General features: G+C 47.0%; 1 protein-coding gene and 1 non-coding gene across 2 annotated transcripts; one reads left to right on the plus strand and one right to left on the minus strand.

The window, feature by feature from the left end:
• Positions 1-173: 173 nt before the first annotated feature.
• fam114a1 (family with sequence similarity 114 member A1) lies at positions 174-12153 on the minus strand. The gene is made up of 14 exons (XM_064334447.1): positions 12003-12153; positions 10062-10365; positions 9730-9814; positions 9226-9327; positions 7518-7612; positions 7024-7158; positions 6275-6427; positions 5703-5832; positions 5351-5436; positions 4756-4968; positions 4355-4494; positions 4073-4145; positions 3066-3119; positions 174-696 (listed from the first exon to the last, which is right to left on the minus strand). Exons 2-14 carry the CDS (start codon positions 10359-10361, stop codon positions 553-555), a joined length of 1710 nt encoding a protein of 569 aa, XP_064190517.1. The 5' UTR covers positions 10362-10365; positions 12003-12153; the 3' UTR covers positions 174-552.
• An 803-nt stretch (positions 12154-12956) lies between these two features.
• trnap-agg (transfer RNA proline (anticodon AGG)) lies at positions 12957-13028 on the plus strand. The gene has a single exon. It is a non-coding gene; the product is annotated as a tRNA-Pro (tRNA).
• Positions 13029-16404: the final 3376 nt, after the last annotated feature.

The raw sequence follows: 16404 nt of genomic DNA on the forward strand, positions 1-16404 counted from the left end.
ATTAAAGGACTGTTTCAGAATGTTGATCTGAGGTGCACTGCACAAACCCTGATGCTTCAGTCTAAAAGCTGCATTCATACATACGTCTGTCCTCTGTCTTTGTACATCACTTCTACTGCTACACATTTCTGTCACTTTTTCTGTTTGTCAATAAATGAACAATTACTAGAGGATTAATGAGTGAATACAGCTAAGTTTAATAAGATCAGTGAGTCATGGGCAGCGAGCGTCTGGTTAAGATCAGTGAGTCATACGCAGCGAGAGCAGTTACTGTACTCTCTGCTCACCTCAGTTGAGCAGCTTTAAAACCACAGAGAAGGTAAAACATACAATAAGGGCAAACCCAGGCAAGAGGCCATCAATGCAGATGCAAACGACACTGCAGATACACAGCATCACTGCTATTAATCCACTATCCTTCCCTTCCAAAGACCACACATATATTACTACTGTACATACATACATACATACATAAATACATACGTGCACAGGCTCCGGCAATGACACTACTGCTGTGGTGGGTGGCAAGCAGGCAGGCAAGAGGACCTGCAGTCAGGCTGAACGCTGGTCTGAGTCCTGCTGGTCTCGGCCGGACTCCGGGCCGGTTCTGGCCCGGCTGGTCTGGATATGGGAGAACTGAAGCACTGGCAGTAGGAGCTGAAAGGCGTTCTGGATGTAGCTGGTGCTGTTAGCGCCCTGCAGTGCAACACACAGAACAGGCCAGTTAAGACAGGTCACCATGGATGGGTAATGGAGGTCTGGATGGTGTGCGGATAATGGAGGTCTGGATGGTGGGCGGATAATGGAGGTCTGTATGGTGGGCAGATAATGGATGGATGGGTGAATGACATGACTCTCAAAACATAATGTGAACACACCTCCATCTAGTTAAGGACATAACACTTTGTGTTACTTAAACAGTCTGTGTTAAAACATCACTCTTTGTAACACAAATTGTATATTTGTAACACATAAGCTGCAGTTGTGCTGACGTCCACAAAATGTGTCAAAAGCACACTTAAGCCGCGTTTCCACCGCAGGAACTATACCCCGGAACCAGGAACCTTTTGAGGAACTAGGGTCTAAATTTTGTTCCGGGGGCTTTGTTTTACCCCCCAAAAGGTTCCTGCTCGGGGGGTAGTACTTTCCGAAAGTACAGGAACCTTTTGGGTGGAGCTTGCAGCGCTGAACATTTCTGATTGGTCGAGTACTCGCAGCATTTTTTTGTGTCTATTTTCAGGTGCCATGTTTAAAAATATGCAGGCGCAAACCGATTTATTTTCATAATAACTTCAAATCAAACTTGTATGTTATGTGGCGCAGTAGCCTACTTTTGGTTATAGCCTGCCAACGTCTTGGAATTATAACGTGCTCTTCTGTTCTTTTCTTGCTTTAGTATTCGTTTTATAAAATGCTATGCATTCGTGCTGGGACAGCATATTACGTACCAAAACATTCAAACGGATTAATTTGGTTGCTGAATATTTTCTTCCGGATTTTCTTTGTTAGCCCGTTGTAATTGACTCAAAACGTTTGATACAGTTATGTGAGGTATGCGGTAGTTCTGCGTAATTCACATTGGTGATACAGTAAAAGCAAACTGGAAATCACCTTCCGCACTTTTTGTCATGGTAAAATAACAGGTTAATTCTAGTAATCCTACCTTCAGCTTTTTCAGACTGCCGTAATTTTACTCTGCCATTCTTCAATTCCACAAAAAGACCAGGAAGACTATGGACTAATTTATGGGCTGGTTGCATGGAGGGTTGCCGGCTCATCTCGGGGAAGGGCTGTACACACTTTAATTTCCGCGTGGTTTGCATTCTGTCTGCGTTGCTATAAGTGGATGAGTATCAAGCAGTGTTAAGGAGGGCCGATATGAAATGTGAACATGCGTCGGAGTAAAAAGCATCAACTAATGAATGTGTTTGAGAGGATATATAAAACAGTTACAATCTGACTATTGGTCTGTTATATCCTATTTGTTGCATAACGGTCCAAGTTCAACTACCAACGACAGTTTTGCTTGACAATGGTAAAATATGCCCAAACGGCTGCAGAAGAATATTTAAATTCCATGTGATTAAATCGATAAAAATCAATAAATACAAAAGTAACCATATATAGTCATTGTTGGTAACCCGTTGTATATAAGTGGAATAAACCCCTCCGGGCTGTCCCGGTTATTAGAAAATAATGTAGGCTACTTCGGTGGTAGTATGGGGTTACAGAAGAAATCATATGACAGATGGACCGACGACAACGTCGCTTTTTCATACGTCAGTGGGCTAATTTGCCTAATCTTCGCGGGACTTTAGACCCCAGTGGAAACGCAGACAACCATTGGCTGAAAGAACCTTTTAGTTCCTGATAAAGTAGTTCCTGGGACTGAAAGTTCCGGGTAATTTTGGTGGAAACGCGGCTAAATGTAGTAAAAAAATAAGGTGTGTTGGATCTTAAGTGTTTCCCACACAGAAGAAAAGGTGTGTTGGATCTTAAGTGTTTCCCACACAGACGAGGACACTAAGCCTCACTATGGAGCGGCCTCCACCCACCTCCACCCACCTCCAGCATCAAGACAGAGGACCCACCTCCACCCACCTCCAGCATCAAGCCAGACCCACCTCTACCCATCTCCATTCACCTCCACCCACCTCCAGCATCAAGCCAGACCCACCTCCAGCATCAAGACAGGACCCACCTCCACCATCAAGCCAGACCCACTTCCAGCATCAAGACAGAGGACCCACCTCCACTCACCTCCAGCATCAAGCCAGACCCACCTCCACCCACCTCCAGCATCAAGACAGAGGACCCACCTCCACCCACCTCCAGCATCACTCCAGACCCACCTCCACCCATCTCCACTCACCTCCACCCACCTCCAGCATTAAGCCAGACCTACCTCCAGCATCAAGATAGAGGACCCACCTCCACCCATCTCCAGCATCAAGACAGAGGACCCACCTCCACCCACCTCCAGCATCAAGACAGAGGACCCACCTCCAGCATCAAGACAGAGGACCCACCTCCACCCACCTCCAGCATCAAGACAGAGGACCCACCTCCAGTAAAATGCTGTCCACCATGGGGTTGAGCTCCTCGGCCTTCTTTTGGGTCTACAGGCACAGAAATGGAAGAACAGAAATCTTACAGGGAATCTAAAGCAGCTTCCTAAAAATCCATCAGCAGTTCACATCTGCAGTCATAGCATAGGTACTATGTGCAATTGTGTTACAACTTTACGGTAACTATGAATTAGAATTTAATTAATATATATGGCAAAAGTGAAAAAGCCTTTTAAAACACACATGGAGGAAAGAGTTAGGCTGCACGAAGAACAGATCAAGTGAGCGAGGGGCCACCCCTAACGCAAATATCTTAATGTCCTGCATCTCCAGAGTAACACCTGTATAGGCATTTATAGCCTCATAAAACACACACTTCAGATGGCTTTGTAACCACGGGCTACACAGCTGACAGCCTTGGGCCAAATGCAGCACACCACAGATTTACTGGGGCCTCTGATAACTGAGAAACATAAAAACATGACATATTATCCACACGGAACGTAAATCAGGAGCTGTGTGTCTGCACAGCGAGTCTGCACCTCCCGCCAGTGACACAACACTAAATAACAGCCATGAAAACTTTATGAGTGCCTCGCCGTTGTTTACGCACATACAGACGCTGGTTATTCATTGTGTTCTTTTACAAATAGCTTGTGGAAAATGTTTGGCCAGTGTGCACCGTTTGAGAAAACATTTTGACATATTTACATATTAGTCGGCCAACAGATCTCTCACAGAGGACTGTGGCCCCACATTACCTACTAAACTGTCAGAATAAGTCTGACTTCCCTTCTGTTTCTCTAAGGTGTTAATGAGTCATTTACTGTCTACTGATATACAGCCATATGTACACACTCAGTTCATCCTTAGGGGACCTTGGATGCTCTTAAGAAAGACCAGATTTCCACCAAGAAAGTCAGAGGGGGACACTAGGGAGGGGGATTATGGGTTGTATATTACTCGTTTATGAGTGTGAGCTGTGACACCCTAACCCTTCTTACCCCCACGATGAGCAGGGTGTCGGAGAAACTCTTGGACAAACAGCCAACCTCCTTGCACATGGCCGTGGTCAGCCTTACAAGAGCACACAGGGGAACACAAGCAAGAGCATTACACCAAATATCATAACAGTCAGTGAGAACACGAGGAAGAGCATTACACCAAATATCATTACAGTCAGTCTGAACACAAGCAAGAGCATTACACCAAATATCATTACAGTCAGTTTGAACACTGAACCACTCACAGGTACACCTGGGACCCTGTTCTTAAGTGGTGCTCACCTGGTGAGAATGTGTGCCTGGTCCAGTGCTGCCTTCTCCAGGTCCTGTCCATGCAGGATCAGCTCAGCCACCTTGTGCAGTTGCTCAATGCTGCGAGCAGTGACCTCCGCCAGACTGCCTACTGCGGACAGGTACACACCCTGAAACACACAAATTCAATAGCAAAACAGAACCCCATGAATGTTAGTCAAGTAAAATTAAAAGCACATAAATAGGCCCATCCAGATCTGCCCCCCTCATCATAAACACATGGCTTATATCTCAGCAAGAGGAGACCAATTACAGAAGCTCATTTCCTATGAAGCCAATACAGTTTTAGCACAACCTGGGACCAGTGAAGCTTCAGCAGGGTGATGTCATTGTGAAAACCTGGATCTTCAGTGAAACAGAGGGTCGCTGACCTCCACTCTCTCGGGGCGGCCATTTTCCATTTGGTTCTCCTCCTCTCTCTGGCCTGCAGAAGGGGCGGGCTCACTGGCATGCTCCGCCTCTGGCTCCTCCCTCAGCCCCGCCTCTGGCTCCTCCTTCATCCCGTCCTTCGGCTCTGATTCCGCAGCCTGTCCCGCACTGGGGTGCGACACCTCCCTCAGCCAATCATGTGCCCTCATCCGAGCCTAGAGATGCGAGCAGAGTCTGAGAGGGGTTGCCCAGCGGCACTACGCCTGTTCACACACTGGAACTGTGCTGCTTCCTGCTAACCCTGAACCAGGACATAACTGAACACAGCACATAACTGAACACAGGACATTACTGAACACAGCACATTACTGAACACAGGACATTACTGAATGCAGCACACTACTGAACGCAGCACATTACTGAATGCAGCACATTACTGAACACAGCACATTACTGAACACAGCACATTACTGAACACAGGACATTACTGAACGCAGCACACTACTGAACGCAGCACATTACTGAACTCAGCACATTACTGAACACAGGATATTACTGAACACAGCACATTACCCGATACTGAACACAGGACATTACCTTGTTGAGTTTGTCTGGAGTAGCAGCAACATGCAGCTCAAACAGAAGCTCTGTCAAAACACTGACAAACTCCTCCCCACTGGCAGCTGAGGGGTTAGCACACGCACGTTATTACAGTTATATAATTTGATCATCTAACATGCTACAAGAACTGCCTACAGAATCAAGTAATATTTTCACAACAAATTACATAGATCACAGACTGCACGCCATCTGGTGCCCATGCCATGATTTCTGGAACGCTGTCCTTACCACGATTGTAATTTTGATTGCTGTTGCAGTTTTGGGGAACAACCTAATTTTGGAAACTTACGAAGGTGTGTAGGAAATTCAGTTAGCGAATAGGGTTCACCATTTTCCTCTGACTCCGCCTCCTGCTCCTTCTCACTGGCTCCCTCTAAGAAGACATCCTTGATGGCAATCAGGTCTTTCTTCAGAACCTCCAAGGTCTCGTCCTCGAGCGACACCAGGGCTGCTTGCACCTGTCGAGAGAGGGGAATTCTGGGACTGGAAAAACCGCAAAAACTCTGAAAGGAATGATATTGCATATATTTAAATAATTTACCAGGAAATTCCACAATATTAAGAAATTTCAGACATTTCATAATGGCGCATAGAATCACAATTCACCCCTTTACAGTGGGATGGTCTTCCCTTTTGCAGTTCTGTTGCCAAGGTAAGAGACTAAAGATACGTCATACATGAAATGCTGAACGCTTGTCCAGTGTGCTATCTAGTCAACAACCGACAATTTGATTGGTGAAGACGGTCACCAAAAAGCCAAAAATTCGGGTTGAGTTTTAGGCACCTTTGACTGGCTTGAGTAGGTCAGGTTTAGGGTCCTGCCTGTGTGCAGAGGTAACAGTGGTGTGTGCTGCCCCCATGGGTGAGGAGCATGACTGCAGTGTGGGCTGGCACACGGACCTGAGCCTCGCTCTCATTGGACAGGATCTCCAGCGCCTCCAGGTGGGACAGACCCTGGAAGTCGTCAAAGAGAATGCCATAATGCGCCGTGGGCTCACTGATTGGCTGGGAGCTCAGCCTCACCCTCTCCTTCTCCTTCGCCTCCTTCAGCATCTGGGGGGACAACCGGGGGGGGGGGGCGGCAAGGGGTGAGGTTAGGCTTAGGGTTCGTGGGGGGGGGGGGGTGTGGGGGGTGTTTGGGTTGGAGCCATCAGGGCCGAGGCCCAAGCTCAACAGGAGCAGATCAGTACCCCATCATTTCAAAATAAAAGACCTCTGCGAGATCAACCTGTTCACAACATTAACAGGGTTGATCTTACGGGTTGATTGTGCTGCAGAGACATGAATCTCACACACATCTCCTATCTCTTCCACGTATGAGCACTTCAAAGAGCCATGTAGGGCACATCTCATGCATTTGCTCAGGAGACATTAACGCATTAACGCAGGTTATATCTTACCTGAACAATCCAGGGTCAGGTACCGTGCTCAAGTGCACACCAGCTTCCCACCCCAGATTCAACCCGAAGACCAACCGGTCACAGGTGTGGAGCACACACTGCCACACACTCACACACACACTGCCACACACAGCAGACCTCACACACTGCCACACACACACAGCCACACACACAACAGACCTCACACACTGCCACACACACACACACACACACACACACACAGCCACACACACACAGCAGACCTCACACCTGCGACAGGGACACAGTCCTCTGCATTAGCGTCTTGGTCCTCTTGAACCCAGGGTCACTCTCTGCCAGCACCGTCATGGTCTTCTTCCCGATGAACTCCAGCGCATCCAGGCCTCCCGTTATAACAGACTTTCCCTGTGTGAAGCCCAAACAGAAGCTCAGCCCATGTGTGTTCATGAAGAACACGCGCTCCCTCTGAACACCTAACTGCATCTCTGGGTCCACTCCATCACTGCAACCGCCTCTCTTAGTGAGGGGGTAACAGGGTGAGGAGTGGTGACAGGGTGAGAGGGGGTAACAGGATGAGGGGGGGAGGCAGGATGAGGAGTGGTGACAGGGTGAGAGGGGGTAACAGGGTGAGAGGGGGTGAGGCAGGATGAGGAGGGGTGACAGGGTGAGAGGGGGTAACAGGGTGAGGTGGGGAGGCAGGATGAGGGGGGGTGACAGGGTGAGGTGGGGTGACAGTAATGTGGGGGAGGGTAAGAGTGACCCACTGTGTTTTGGACAGCGCTGGTGATGGTGGAGAGAACTCCTCTGGTTGCCATGGCGGAGGAGCCCACAGACGCGCCAGGATCCCCCGGATCAGAATCTGCACAGACACAACACCAACATCACACACCTGCCACAGACACAGACACAACACCACCATCACATACCTGCCACAGACACAGACACAACACCACCATCACACACCTGCCACCGACACAACACCAACATCACACACCTGCCACAGACACAGACCACAACCCACATCACAACACTGCCACCAGACACAGACACAATACCACCATCACATACCTGCCACAGACACAGACACAACACCACACATCCACACAACCTCCACAGACACAGAACACAACACCACCATCACACACCTGCCACAGACACAGACACAACCACCATCACACCTCCACCAGACACAACACACACACATCACACACCTGCCACAGACACAGACACAACACCACCATCACACACCTGCCACAGACACAGACACAACACCACCATCACACACCTGCCACCGACACAGACACAACACCAACATCACACACCTGCCACAGACACAGACACAATACCACCATCACACACCTGCCACAGACACAGACACAACACCACCATCACACACCTGCCACAGACACAGACACAACACCAACCATCACACACCTGCCACAGACACAGACACAACACCACCATCACACACCTGCCACAGACACAGACACAACACCACCATCACACACCTGCCACAGACACAGACACAATACCACATCACACACCTGCCACAGACACAGACACAACACCACCATCACACACCTGCCACAGACACAGACACAACACCACCATCACACACCTGCCACAGACACAGACACAACACCACCATCACACACCTGCCACAGACACAGACAACAACACCCACAATCCAACACACCATGCCCCAAGACAACAGAACAACACCACCATCACACACCTGCCACAGACACAGACACAACACCACCATCACACACCTGCCACAGACACAGACACAACACCACCATCACACACCTGCCACAGACACAGACACAACACCACCATCACACACCTGCCACAGACACAGACACAACACCACCATCACACACCTGCCACAGACACAGACACAACACCACCATCACACACCTGCCACAGACACAGACACAACACCACCATCACACACCTGCCACAGACACAGACACAACACCACCATCACACACCTGCCACAGACACAGACACAACACCACCATCACACACCTGCCACAGACACAGACACAACACCACCATCACACACCTGCCACAGACACAGACACAACACCACCATCACACACCTGCCACAGACACAGACACAACACCACCATCACACACCTGCCACAGACACAGACACAACACCACCATCACACACCTGCCACAGACACAGATACAACACCACCATCACACACCTACCACAGACAACACCACCATGGAGCGGATGGAGGGGTGGAAAATGAAGGGGCGGGGCATGAAGAGGAGGGGCATGGAGGGGGGGGGCATAGTGGGGCAGGGCATAGAGGAACGGAGCATGGAGGGATGGGGCATAGAGGGGCGGAGCATGGAGGGCCGAGGCATGGAGAGGTGGAGCATGTAGGGGCGGAGTGTGGAGGGGTGGGCATTGGGGGGGCAGAGCGTGTAAACACTGCAGTGGCCGCTCTGGGTTACCTGTCTGGGCTGCCAGGTCTTCCTCGACCTCCTCGCACACAGAGGTTCTCTGCACGCGCAGGGTGACCCCCGCCTTCTCCTTCACAGCACTGAGCCCCTGGCCTGAGGAGCAACACCCACACACCGCTATCATCAAACACCTACATACCAGTCTCACCCAACACCTCCATACCGCCATTACCCAACACCCACACACCGCCTAGCACCCACATACTGTCAACACCTACACACTGCCATGCCATTACCCAACACCCACATACCGCCATTACCAAACACCTACATACCACTATGCCATTACTCACACCCCTATACTGTCATTACCCAACACCCTCATACCGCCATCAACCAACACTCATACACCGCCATTATCCACATATTGCCATTACCCAAAAGCCACACACCGCCATTACACAACACTGCCATTACCCAACACCCACACACCACCATCACCCAACACCCATAATGACCCACAGTGGAAGTTGTGCTGAAACGATGGAGACTCACCCACAGTGGAAGTTGCACTCGTCAGAATAGACTTTCCCCAGGAACCCCAACCTCCCCAGCCTTTGTCTCTGCTCTGAGAGGAGTCCTGCAAAACACCACACACACACACAAAAACACACACAAATACGTATACACACACACTGAAGTACCTCCATCAAAGACAAATCAGCTTTAGTGCATATCAGAGACAGCAGTGTATAAATCCTAGGCGATTCATTCTACAGAATTCCAATTCGGCTTTTCAGCAGAATACCACCCAGAAAGACCCAGAAAGCCAGGAGAGAGAATTCACCACAGAGCTGCATGCTTAGAGCAGCAGAAGAATGCTGTACCTGTAGTACGCCATCCTGCCCCACAACGCTCCCAACAGGTCCATCTGGCTCCAGGCTCACTGATTCGGTACACTCAGTCACCTGAATGCCAGCCGTATTCTCTGATTGGTTCCCATGGGACTCTGCCTCCCTCGGAGGGTTGGCCGCCTCGCTCCCTTCATTGTCCAGCAGGGGTCCAGGCTGAGCGGGGGGGTCACACGTCTCCGTGTCCCCAGGAGAAGAGGGGTCACTCTCGAGGGGCAGGGAGAGGTGCTGGGGCATCTCTGTGGTGGCACTGCCCTCAGAGTCACTGTGTGACATCACTCTACAGCCGGACACACAGACGCAGCTCACACTACCACACAGAGTCTGTGTGTGACATCACTCTACAGCCGGACACACAGACGCAGCTCACACTACCACACAGAGTCTGTGTGTGACATCACTCTACAGCCGGACACACAGACGCAGCTCACACTACCACACAGAGTCTGTGTGTGACATCACTCTACAGCCGGACACACAGACGCAGCTCACACTACCACACAGAGTCTGTGTTGACATCACTCTACAGCCGGACACACAGACGCAGCTCACACTACCACACAGAGTCTGTGTGTGACATCACTCTACAGCCGGACACACAGACGCAGCTCACACTACCACACAGAGTCTGTGTGTGACATCACTCTACAGCCGGACACACAGACGCAGCTCACACTACCACACAGAGTCTGTGTGTGACATCACTCTACAGCCGGACACACAGACGCAGCTCACACTACCACACAGAGTCTGTGTGTGACATCACTCTACAGCCGGACACACAGACGCAGCTCACACTACCACACAGAGTCTGTGTGTGACATCACTCTACAGCCGGACACACAGACGCAGCTCACACTACCACAGACAGGAAATCAGGCTGAACTCACTGCAGCACGGAGAGCATCTCACTGAGCAGTCTAAACAGTGCGAGTTCAGCTCATGGCCTGTGTAGCATGCAATGCAATGCCTGCTCTAAGGCTTGATTTAAGGCTCAAATAAAGGATAAATATTTCTTTTCAAATCGCCAAATAATGGTTCACACTGTACTCAGCTTTAAATGCAGTCATTGTTTTCAATGGAATATAAATAAAGACAAACCAACACCCCCACATATTACACAGAAGACTTTTTTTTTTTGCTTATGCATCATCTACAAAAATTATACTTGAATATTTGCAGTAGGCTATTCTAAGTAGCTGAGCCAGTCTAACACATTTACCTGTCAATGTTCTCAGTTTATAAAACTTGCTAATCTAAAAGTTTCAGGAACTGCATCACGCTAGATAAACTGCTTATCCATATTAAGTATTAAAAGGTGTCAGGACTATAAATTCACTGTCTAAAAGGACTATCAAAACGTGCACGGCGCTTCAAACAATCTTTATGCCTTCAGGTACGCCGGTAACCCGTTCCCGTATGTACCAACAGTGACATCTTGTGGCCAAATACTGGTAAAACTCTAATTCCACTTAACATCCTTCAAAAAATAGAATATACGTAGTTTAAAACACAAACTAACGCGTGATGTATAACATTCCATGAAAGTCACAACTGAAAGTTAAAACACACCTGTAAGTTGGAGTGCGATGGAACGCACATTCACAGTACAATAACAAGTCAATCAACGATTAGTACCATAACTTATCCATCTATATTACACGCATTTCAATAAAGCTATTTGCGCCTGCAAGCTGAAAGTTTCTTAAATTGTTTTCTGTCATAATGACGCAAGAACAGAGAGGCAGTTATTATAGTTAGTCAGCAATATTGTGTTTCGTTCAGTGTGCAATTAATTCAGACAATTCAGACTGGGCGTTTGACACGCAAAAAATAGAGCACGTGGCTTTCACAGGAGAACACGCACTTACATTGAATAAAAGACAAGTAATACTATTTTAAACTGCAGTATCTCACCAGTTCTGCTGAACAGCCGGCAAACGCGTATTCTTTATCCTTCCGCCCTGCCTCTTCGCCACGTCGCCAGCCTGCCTTGGTGTTGTGGAGGGCGACGTCATCGGGAACTTCCGAACTTTATTTTGCCGCATGTTCCGACTGGACTTGTAGTCCGAATATAAACGTGCGTGGCTGGACGCGAGTAGTGGCGCGAGACTTCAGCGCTTCATTTTTTTCACAAACGACTTCAGCGCAAACCACGCCCCGTAGTTGCAAAGAACGTTCAGGATCGACTCCTTTGGTCAACACGCTCCGTGGTTAAGAAAATAAGGCCTTGTGATTTTTTTAATGGCTTTCCCTTTACCCCCTAATATTCATACACTATGTTATGTTATTAACTGCTTATATGGACATAGATTAAATCTAATATGAATCTAAATGCACATTTGCACATGACTTCAGCGTGACCCTTGATCCTGGTAGCTCTTCTGAGAATGTTCTTAGCCGATAATTCCGAAGCAACCGAGGATTCGAAACGAAAGCTGTGGTTGCTAGAACTTGAAAGTCTATGTTCACGTATTGACGAAAATATACCAAACAGGCTTTATCACCTTTACTTTATCAAGCCAATAGGTTTTACGAATTGTGACCAGTCATAATTATATAGCTTTTAGGACTGTAAATTGTCGTAATTGTAAAATAAAAATAAATAAAAACAAGGTGGTTGTATAAATCCACTTTTACCACCACACCCCGGCATAACATACACACGATATAAGCAGTTGCCTACTATTTGGAGACCACAGGTTTGCCCACTCGATTGTTTCTGCGTGAAATTTCCACTGGATGGCAGCACCGTACTATACAGTTCGTGGTCTCGACATTTCGACCCTACACTTTTCTTCAGAACTGTCAACTTTTGGAGACGTGGCAAAGTTTTGCAGAAGACTGCGGCTCCAGAAGGACCTTTCGTGTGGCTCGTTGGTCTAGGGGTATGATTCTCGCTTAGGGTGCGAGAGGTCCCGGGTTCAAATCCCGGACGAGCCCGAGGTTTTCAATTTTACTCATTTTCAGGACCTGATGCTCATCATCATTTATAGAAACAGTGCAAAATCTAGGCAGATTTGAAGAATGCAGGACTTTGTTAAGCAGAACTATTGTAATAGTGACAGTTGTCCAGTTGAAAAAAACAGCACAAAATAGAGCGTTGAGGGGAAAACGTCTTGTGTGTAAAGTCTGCATATACAGACGCATTTTTATATGCAAAGCACATATACTGTATGAAACAAAATAATTGAGCCATATGGAATAGCACTCACTTTGCCAGTTGCTTGAATTTGTGTTTTAGCACTGCTAACACAAGGTTAAGGCCCAGCAGTGCTAACACAAGGTTAAGGCCCAACACTGCTAACACAAGGTTAAGCCCCAGCACTGCTAACACAAGGTTAAGGCCCAGCACTGCTAACACAAGGTTAAGGCCCAGCAGTGCTAACACAAGGTTAAGGCCCAGCAGTGCTAGCACAAGGTTAAGCCCCAGCAGTGCTAACACAAGGTTAAGCCCCAGCACTGCCAGCAGAAATTTAAGGCCCAGGAGTGCTAACACATGGTTAAACGTTTGATTTTTAATGTTATTTGTGTTACAGTCCATTCAATCTTTTGCAAAAATGAAAACTTTCACACAAAGCTGTAGATTCGGTTAGATCACGAAACGTGGTGTTTCAGCTTGGTGTGATGTCATATAGGGTAACTATCCCCTTTCTGAAGGGACACTGTCTGGCTGGTTTTGCAGCCCCCTGTTCCCATGCAGGCAGGAAGTGCCCTGTTGGTGGAGTACAGTCTCCCAGGAGCTCTGCTAACTGAAATTCATCTGCCCTCCTCCCAACAGCTTTCCCTGAATACTGAAATAATCCATGCTCATCTTCCTCTAGATGTCCCCATATCGCCCCCTTGGGGTAGGATTTGGCAGAGATTCTGATAGGCTAAAGCTACATGCGAAGACTCAAAGAAGATGGGGACAATTTAAACAGGTGTGAGAGCTGCAACAGGTCACTTTAGCAAGAATTTGAAAAAATATGAATTGAAACAGAAATTAAACAGACATTTTTCAATAAGAGTTTATTAAATGATATATTCATAATAAAACCATATGCAAGAATGCTCAAATACAACTGTACAGCATTTATTTGTGTTCACAGTTTGGTTATGACAGTATGTCATTACAAATTTCCCTCTCAGACGCCTACAGAAAGATAATAATGCAATAAAAATTCACATCTTTACAGAAATGCATATTATTTGTGATAAAAAATTTAATCATGCTTTAAAAACCTTTAATTACCCATTCAGTCTTATTATTTAATAAAAATATATTACAATTTGTGTTTAAAAAAATCTGCATAGTTATAAAACAATACATGTAGCTGTAAGGCGAAACCTTTGCAATTCAACAGGGTGCATCTGCTGGATCTGAAGCAGAGAAGAAATGACACTTGAAAATGAATTCATAACCCTGACCCTCAGCTGCCATCTAATGGTGTTACATGAGGACATTCAATTGCTTTGATTCCTTGAAGTTGCCTTTCAAGACATTTTAGGAAAGTCACTCTATAATGGCAGCATAAGACTTGGGTTACACAGGATATTAGGTTCTGCTGTTCCTGACAGGTTAACAACTGTGCAGAACGCAGTTAGATATGACACTATAAAAGGGGACAGGCAGTGACTGGGGCCCACCTTAGCCAAGCTTTGTCCATTACACCGGCCACGTCGCTTTCACTCTGCTCACAAATGCACTCCCTCGCACCATCAGGCTACACTTCCCATAAGACACCTTCCAGAAAATCACAGAAGCCTACCCGTTATTAAGGGGTAAAGCAAATGCCAAATGGCTCTGAATCAGATTATATTTGGCTTTTAAGTGCATTAAAGTGCATACTATCCATTTAAAGTCACTGTGTTCAAACATTAGTTCACTGTTAAGCATATTTAATCAATAAAAAGAAACACAAAGTCACCCTGGATTGCACCGTGATTTCCCTAAAAGGAAAACCCTAACCCTATAATTGAGCTACACATGGTAATAATATAAAAGAGGCTACATGTTATTGCTTCCCCAGAACAAACTGAATTTCTTTCTACCTCAATAATGCCCAGATAACAGTTCAGTTCACATTTTCAACAATAAAAAGTCTACTTGCGCACTGATCTCCACACTTTCCTATTCTGCACAAACCCATGGATACATGCATCAGCCATCACAGGACACAGGACGGTCAAGTCCATCCTGCTCTGCTTCCCGAAGCATCTTTCTTCAGTGTGCGATCACGACCCTCCAGCCAGAGAAAGGGCAGAATCCAGCTCTGGTCCCTTTCAGCCCACAGGCCAGACCACGGTCAGACCTGCCTGACCTGGAGGAAAGCCAGCTTCCATAAGGACCGGCTGTCCACAGGTCAGACTGCACTTCTCTATCTGTCCAGCAGTCAACAGCATTCTATTCTATTTGAATATACTAATATTCTGCATATCTTTAAGTACATTCAGATCATAACATGGAAACTGTGATATTGAGACCAACAAAGTTAGAGGATATCGTAGTGGAATAGTTGGGGACAGTGTGACCCTGCTGGAACTTAAACTGATCATTTTTAAGTTATCTTACCACTTGCTGGTTAAATGTAATAGTTCTTCAAGGGAAATTTGTGGCCCAGAATGTTTAGAAGTGCTTTGGTTTTTCTGTATTTATCTATTATTTTTTATTCCGTTATGGGTCCAGAAATGCAAACTGGAAGATTAATGCAGTTTAGCTTGCAAAGGAAGTTTTGACTCAATTTATTGTTCTGCTTCTGGTTTATAACCAATTATTTTGCTGGCATGCTTTGAAGGTAAACACACACAGGTATTGGCTTTTTCCTGCATATCCCAAAATATGAAATTATCCTTAACACCCCGACACACACTACAGAACTAGAAAGAAGCTCAGGAAACTCTTTTTGAATGGTCATATTTCATATCATATTCCTGCCGGTTTGTGGACACATGCAGCACTTCCTATCTGTGGCACAGTTCTTATCACACCCTGGACCTGTGCAGGGACACTGAAAGACTTCCTGAAGAACCACGGTTAGCGCCTAGCAGAGCTCACTCTACGGCCCCAGAGGAGCTCAGAGAGGCACAATCAGGGTCACAATCAGACTGCTCTGCACTTCTGAATAAAAGATGGACAGGAAGTAAGTACAGTTTCAGCCCTTGGAGAAAGATGCATATATTTATATTTACATTTATCTAAAAAACAAAAGAAGGAAGATTCACATTGAGTAGGTCTGAGCAGGGTGAGGCTTCTGCAGCCCCTCTGCAGTGGTGTGTTCTGTGTGCTACAGTCAGCGTGCCCTCTGTGACCACCTGCGCTCAAACCAGCTGAGCGACC

This window comes from Anguilla rostrata, chromosome 5, assembly GCF_018555375.3.
Source record: "Anguilla rostrata isolate EN2019 chromosome 5, ASM1855537v3, whole genome shotgun sequence".
Taxonomy (NCBI): domain Eukaryota; kingdom Metazoa; phylum Chordata; class Actinopteri; order Anguilliformes; family Anguillidae; genus Anguilla; species Anguilla rostrata.